Raw genomic sequence first — 7,619 nt, forward strand, 5'->3', positions numbered from 1 at the left:
ACTACATTACTAACTACGAAGTTATTACTATGTTTTTCAACAGAAAATCCCGATGGATTGTGTGCCTCATTTGATGTATCAGAATGGTCGTCTTGATGTTTTGAACATACAGCCAGGTCGTCCTACGAATCTCACCTGTCCATACCGGATTTCTAAAACCGGTGAACACATGATAATCAAAGAATGGAAAAAAATGTATGGACAGTCGTAAGGAGGTTCTTGGAAGCAACATTGTGCGAAAGGTAAGAATTGGAGACATGATAATCTCCATTCTCCATAATAGAGAGTCAGGAGGCGCTATCTTGTTTTATGCTATTTTACCTAAGATAATATAGTAGGTCCTAAGAGAATGTAGGGTACAATATGTTTATGAGAGTTGATGATGATGAGTAGTTGTGATTATGTCTAGTGACCAACTTGTATGTGATGTCTCATTGATGAAAACGATGATCATGAGGAGGTGTTATATCGCAATGATGTATTATGATGATGATGATATTTATTATATCATTGGGTGAAAGAACCGCGAATTAGTTTCAAGTGGATGGACATCCACTTGAAACTAGTCCACGGTTCTTTCTCCTAGTGATGTAATAACTCATTATGATGTAAAATCATTCTCTAAATTGCTGCGGTATGAAAACTTGTATAAAGGTGTATGAATACAACATGAAATAAAAAAGAAATACGGAATAATAGTAGTAGCGCGTGCTAGGAGAAGTGCTACTACTAATTACCAGTAGCGCTCATAGTAGAAAGCGCTGCTACTAAGTCGATATAGCAGTAGCGTGGTCCAACCCACGTTACTGCTAACCTTTAGCTGTAGCGCCTTACTAGCTAGTAGCGCTGTTCGCCGCGCTACTGATAGGCTTTAAACACGCGCTACTGCTAGGGTTTTTCCTAGTAGTGTTCCTATCCTATGAATAAAAAGAGGCATTAACTACTGATTTTGTGGTAAGGCCCTTCCTAGTGCTTGATGATGTACATGTGCTAAGGGTACCACATGGATAAAAAAAGTGATGTGGCAAAACAATTAAATACAAGAGAACATATCACGATGACCCAAACAGTGTTAAACACGTGGACCTATGCAAAATGACTACCAAGAAGGAGTTTAATTATCATACAATCTAATGTGAAAAACTTAACTATAAAAAATGACAAGAGATTAGTTGCTAAGATTTTTAACACACTTAGTCAGCACCCATGCATTGAAAGAAGGAAATGCAGCCCGGCCCACCAAAGTCAAAACCCTACTAAATAGGAGTCTGTCTCCCCCGGCCAGCCGTCACTATATAAGAAGCACTCACGAGTCTTGCGCCGACCGCCGCCGCCACCCCCGCCCCGCGCCCGCCCCCGCTACCGCCGGACTCGCGAGATGGCGACGCACTCCCCCGTCGAGGTCAACCCATCAAATGGTAAGTCCCACGTGTCCTATGCGTTTTCCTCTTTTGCTGCTGGGCGGGAGCGACGACCCGAGCGGCTGCCATCGGTGGTCGACGCTCGCCGGCTAAGGGGGAGAGGGCAATGGAGCTCGGGAGGAGGGAGAGGGCTCCACGTGCGGCTGGTTGACGGGGTCGCTCGCTGTCGGAGGGAGGGCAAGGGACTTTGGGAGTCCATGGTGGCGGAGAAAGAGAGGAGGAGGGAGCGACGACCCGCGCGGCTGCCATGGGTCGCTCGCGCGCGGGTCGTCGCCGTCGACGGGGAAGAGGGCAAGCGACCTTGTGGAGTCATGGTGGCGGAGAAAGATAGGAGGAGGAGGGAGAGGGCGCCACGCACGACGGCTCGCTCGCCCTCGAAGGTGGAATGGTGGATGGGGTAAGGCGATGGTGTACTGGACCAGGGGAGAGGGGTGATTCGCCGACGACGGGGACGAAGCGGGGCGGCGGGCTGGATGACAAACCGAGGGCCGCTACTGTCCATCCCCGATCCCCAGCCGCCCAACGACTTCGAATCCGAGTGTGGAGAGATAAATTCGTTGTCTTTTTCAATGCTTCAGCTGTGCGCTGCTGGTGATTTTGGAATCGCCGTCTATTTGTTTATTTACAGTGGGTGTGGACACCACTGTAGATTCCCAGCCGCCCGACAACTCCCAATCCTAGTGTGGAGATTCCTTGTCTTTTTCAATGCTTCAACTGTGCGCTGCTGGTGATCTTGGAATCGCCGTTTATTTGTTTATTTACTTGCAAAGCGTACCACCTCTTAGTTCACTGCTACTCCCTCCGTTGCAAAATAGATGACTCAACTTTGTACTAACTTTAGTATAAAATTGGGTCATCTATTTTGAAACGGAGGGAGTACACGAGTGTATGATGCTGAAATCAAAGTCATGTACTTAAGTGTGTGCTAGCAGTTTGTAACTAAGGTAGTTGTCATCATTTCATTGCCAACTGCTTTTATAATGTGTAAACTGTCATCGTTATTTTTTTCAAAATTCAGCAAGAAGCATGTCTGCTAGCTTGTGGATCTACTTTTGAATCTTGAATCTAGTTATTCCTTTCATTATTTTTCATGTTCCTTGGCTGTGGTACATTTTGATCCATATATAGCTGTAGGATCATTACTTTGGCTCGATACTATATTTGTTTATGGAGCATATATAAAGCTATATTTGTTTATAATGTTTATTGCTGTTACAGTCAATGAGTATGCCAATTTGTGTCCAATTCTTTTTTCAAAATATTGCTAGGTTCTCTCAGCATATTGTTCTTTTGCAATGAAGCTATATCTTATTTCTAAGAATCCGAGTTAAACCATGTTTTTTCTATTGGGCATTTAAATATTGTTTCTTTGTTGGTTTACTATTTGCCTACTTGGTAAGCCATTAAGAGTTTTGTTAGCGTGTCGTGTTCTGTTTATTTTGGCAGCTACATGCACCACTAATAAGTAATAACCAATTAAATTGAAATACTTTTTGGCACATGTATGTGTAACTCATTGTTATAAATGTTAAATTGGTCATTATTTATGGCTGTGATGGATTAATCCTTTTTTGCCTTAGCTATTCTGCATCCTTTCTTGAGAAATATTATTTGTGTTCTGTGTGAACGTGTGCTGAATTTTCTGAGTCCTGTGCGTTTTGCCATTTGGTAAGCCGTTAGGAAGCATGTTTGATGTACCTGCGCACTTTATTTTGTTGTATACATGTCTGCCAGGTACAAATTAAAGCGAACTAGTTTTTGGCATAGTGTGCAAGTGACTGTTATAAATAATAAATTTATTGTTGTTTGTGGTTGTTCTGGAATATTTGCTTTTTTGCTGTTCTTATTCTGCATCTTTCTTGGGAACTACTATTCTTTGTTCTGTGAATGTGTGTATGTTTAAGTCTTGTGACAGTGTTGTTTGGCAGGTTAGCAATTCTGAGTTTAACTATATCTAGCATTGCTATTTGTTTTGGATCATAACTTCACATAAACATTTAGTAATTTGTTTAGTTGTATAGGTCCTTAATCCTGTAATAAATTATAAATGAAGTTGCACTTACCCCCTATGTCAAGATACATGGTAGATTATATGTCCTTGTCAAGTGGTTTTACAGATGGAATATTCACACTACTGGTTATAACCACCATATACTTGGTGCTCGATTATCCATGTTTGTTTTTCACAACTTTTGAGTTTGCCATATTGTAAACGGGCGTAAGTATGTGCATGTTATATGTGGTCACTGGATTGCATGTAACTGTGTACATGCTTCCCTTACTTAAGAACCAAGTAGAAATAAAAAGATCAAAAAGGTTCATGTAGCCTCTTGAATCTTGGATAAGAGCCGCATAACACCATTAACTTGGAAACCACATTTTCTATCCCGAAACTGCTTCCTAGCACAAATTCAAGGGGTAATAAAATGGTTTTTAGTTTTTGAGATTGTGCGTATTTTTCACCAAGATTCAAGTGATTATGTGGATCTTTTAACTTTGAGATCTATATGTGCCAGTGCACATTGGATGTAAGTATGCCCCTGGTGCATGTGCTCACTTAAGTGCCTATGAACCTTGTGCATGCTTTCATTTACTTCTCCAGTATTTTGATTTATTCAAGTCCAAATAAATATCTTTACAGAAATAGTAGGTTTTAGGAAGGTACTTCAATCTTGGCGTAAAGCTGCAAAAAAACCATTTAATTTGGAACCACATTTTTATCCCAAAGTTGCTCTGTAGAACAATTTAAGGGGTACACTATGATTTGAGGTTATGCAGTTATTTCATCAAAATTCAAGTGTTCATCTAAATATTTTTTGGAAGAACTTTGAATTATATATGTACATACCAATGCGTACATAGGCTGCAAGTATGTGCAAGACATATGTAGGCGCTGAATTTCATATGGACCTTGTGCATGCTTCGAGTTACTTGCAATAAGTTTGTGACTTATTCAAGCTAGAATAAAGGCATGCAGCAATATGATTAAGGGATAGCTTATTTGGTTTTTAGTTTATGAATTTAAGCGGATCCTTCATCAAAGCTATCTATTTGTCTAGATGTTCCTAAGAACTTCAAAATAAAATACAACAGTTCACTGATACATTTGCTGCTGCCAATTTTGGAATTGCCGTCTATGGAGTATTTGTTTATTTACTTGCAAAACGTACCAGTTCTTGCTAGTTCACTGCTACAAGGAGCATGATGTTTGTTCTTCTGTTTTTTCTGCAGTGGTCGCCATCAGTGTCGAGAACTTGAAAAAAGCCCTTGACAAGAAGGATCCATTCGACCGTCTGACCAACCGGGACAAGGTAATGTGTTTGTTTAACCTTTGTACAACATTGGCATGTGATTTGCATTCTACAAAGATAATGTTATTAAATGATGCTATTTATACAAACTCACTTTTCATCTTTACATGAAGTCGAAAAATACTTAGTTTGTTTCTTATTTTGACAGGCTTTTATCGACTGTGCCAAGATCTTTACGGTCGTGTGTGCAGGTGGCATTAATATGCTGAATGTGTTCGCTACCACGATGTCGTATAACCACACTATCAAAGAGTTCAAGAGGATGAGGCCTGTGATGCAGCAGGTGTTCCTAGCTCTCACAATCGCCATGCTACCATACACTCTCTGCGTTGCCGGCTTTTCGCATGCGGTGGTGTACAAAACAGCTTGGATCAATTGGCTTGCACTCTGTATGTTGGTTGAGTTGTGTTACACAGGTGTGTTGTGCTTTTTGTGTGGCTACTTCTTGACGGACACTGATTTGGGTACCGTATTGGCTATCTCGATCTTAGTGACCGTGCTTCTCTTATTCTTCTACTTCTGGCTCTTCCGGCGCCCCGTAAGTAGTTATAGCTTAACTACTTAATGCATGCAGTTCTAGGGTTTTATCTGTACTGATGCAGGTGGATCATTATAATTTTCCAGGATCTCAAGCACTGTGGTCCGAAGGAGGTGGTCGCGGACGCGGAGGGGGGACAGTGAGAGGTAATGTCTTGACCTGTGCCTGCTCAGTATAGTAGAATAATGTCAGCAGGTAGTAGACCTATGCTATGCATCATCACAGTAGTAGAATAATGTCAGTAGGTACTACTAGCAGACATGTGCATCACACAGAGTAGTACTAGTAGAATAATGTGGTCTGGTAGGAGTACTAGTAGTACTCCCTCCGTTTCTTTTTACTTCGCATATAAGGTTTGGTCAAAGTCAAGCTTTATGGAGTTTGACTAATTTTATATTTAAAAATATAAACATTCACAATATGAAATCAATATTATCAGATGCATCATGAGACATATTTTCATACTATATACTCCCTCCGTTCCTAAATATAAGTCTTTGTAGGTATTTCACTATGGACCACGTACGGATGTATGTAGATGCATTTTGTGTGTAGATACACTCATTTTACTCCGTATGTGGTCCATAGTGAAATCTCTCCAAAGACTTATATTTAGGAACGGAGGGAGTAGTTTTAGTATTGTAGATGCTCGTATATTTTTATATAAATTTGGTCAAACTTTGTGTAGTTTGACTTTGACCAAATCTTATATGCGAAGTAAAAAGAAACGGAAGGAGTAGAATAATAATGGATGGGCCAATTGGGGTAGGCGGCTACTAGTAAATAAATTATCCATTACCCTATGGTAGGGGCTATTTTCTCATAGAAAATTGCCTTTCAAACTTGCTGATTATTGAGTTTCGCTGCAGACTGTTTCCTGAAGAGAGGTTGGTCTTGTCGCTGATGACTCGAGTGCTACCTGAAGATAGCTTTTGGCTCATGTCCCGGCTGCCACATGAAGGATGAATTACCAGCATATTGAAGAGTAGACTTTTGCCTCTGGGGTTTTCATGGAGTGGTGTAGTACCTTCCAAGTTCTGAAACTACGCACTTTAATTTTGTGCATGTGGCTACATGACCTGTCATCCTGATTCCTGCCCATATGGGTGCTTCTTCGAGAGGAGAGAGGCTACATACGATCTGGCATTTTGTCTGATGTGTCACCTCAGCGCACGTTCTTTGTGAAATACAGTATAACCTGTCATCTTGTACTACTGCTACTACTACTACTCCGAGCCAGTATTTTCTACACTTGTCACCATCATTTTCTGGAGTATTGTGTTGCTGGTTCCCGCTGTAGCCTAGCTGCCCATGTACTCGATGCTTCTTCAATCCAATAGTTTTATTTTGTTAGTCCGTGTATTTGAAATGCATTTAAGAAAATAAACTAACCGCAGATGTTCGACACTTTTAGCCGATCACCTAAATTGCCTGTACTGATCCGGACATCCAAAATCTTGTAAATCAACACTGCGTTGGACCCCGACTACATGGACCCGCCCAAACCCCTTCCTCCCTCGGGTTCGCTCGATCTACAACCCCGTCTTCATGACGCGTTCATGTTGGCTAGAGGTCAAAGCCCGTTGTCTGCCTACCTGTCTTCATGACGCGTTCATGTTGGCTAGAGGTCAAAGCCCGTTGTCTGCCTACCTGGCATTCAACTAACGCAACGACTGAGAAGCCTTCGCTCGGTACCCACATTCAACTCGCCACTTCACCTGCCCCTTCTATTTAAAGCTAGCCGGCCACGCCCAAAACCCTACCCCTCCAAGCCCTTCTCATAAAATTCGAGCCGCCAACCGTCAACCCCTTCTCGCATACTCGTTTGTCGCTCGTAGTTTGTCATGGCGCGGTCCTTTGCTATGTGGTATAGGCAGCTCACGCTGGTGCGCCGCACTCAAATCGTGGCGAAGGTCAGCGATGCGAAGGCCCGGCGCTGGGCCCACGATGATGTGGGCCAACCTTCGAGCTCTCTGGAAGACAAGATGGAGGAGGAGAAGGAGGGCGGCCCCATGACCATGGCGGAGAACGCCATGGAGCAGCCAATGGAGGAGAAGGAACAGGACCCAGACCGGTAGAGGAGCCGCCGTTTTTTGCGTTCACCCTGTTGTAAGCAGAGCAGCACTACAACCGGGTGTTGGCGAAGGCGAAGGAGTAGGAGCAGGCGCCCGCGCTAGTGGAGGAGGCACTGATGTATGTGTTAAGGCAGTTGTAGGTGAAGCAAGAATACAATCTGTCCCGCCTCAAGGAGCACTAGCTAGAAGCTGCCGTTGTGGCCATGGTTGTGGTGGACCCAGGCATCGATGACGTCAACCAGGCGGTGCTCACGGCCGTGCACAACGCCCACAC

The 7,619-nt window shown here is 42.9% G+C and overlaps 1 protein-coding gene across 2 annotated transcripts; it reads left to right on the forward strand.

Moving 5' to 3' along the window:
• The first annotated feature begins 1,343 nt into the window (after positions 1–1,343).
• Positions 1,344–6,484, forward strand: LOC119306067. 2 transcript variants are annotated; one of them, XM_037582401.1, is made up of 6 exons: positions 1,344–1,418; positions 4,653–4,732; positions 4,881–5,121; positions 5,224–5,270; positions 5,357–5,416; positions 6,140–6,484. In XM_037582401.1, the coding sequence occupies exons 1-5, from the start codon at positions 1,379–1,381 to the stop codon at positions 5,411–5,413; spliced, it is 465 nt and encodes a 154-aa protein (XP_037438298.1). In that variant the 5' UTR covers positions 1,344–1,378; the 3' UTR covers positions 5,414–5,416; positions 6,140–6,484. The 2 variants fall into 2 exon arrangements, with proteins under 2 accessions (XP_037438298.1, XP_037438297.1); XM_037582400.1 differs by having other exon boundaries at positions 4,881–5,270.
• Positions 6,485–7,619: the final 1,135 nt, after the last annotated feature.

Source organism: Triticum dicoccoides, chromosome 5B (genome assembly GCF_002162155.2).
Source record: "Triticum dicoccoides isolate Atlit2015 ecotype Zavitan chromosome 5B, WEW_v2.0, whole genome shotgun sequence".
In the NCBI taxonomy this organism is placed as follows: domain Eukaryota; kingdom Viridiplantae; phylum Streptophyta; class Magnoliopsida; order Poales; family Poaceae; genus Triticum; species Triticum dicoccoides.

Excerpts from the sequence above, each read along its gene's own strand:
- LOC119306067 (XM_037582400.1), top strand. The coding sequence starts at position 1,379 with ATGGCGACGCACTCCCCCGTCGAGGTCAACCCATCAAATG. Across the intron at positions 1,419-4,652 it reads CGAGGTCAACCCATCAAATG|TGGTCGCCATCAGTGTCGAG; the intron begins GTAAGTCCCACG and ends TTTTTTCTGCAG. Across the intron at positions 4,733-4,880 it reads GTCTGACCAACCGGGACAAG|GCTTTTATCGACTGTGCCAA; the intron begins GTAATGTGTTTG and ends TTATTTTGACAG.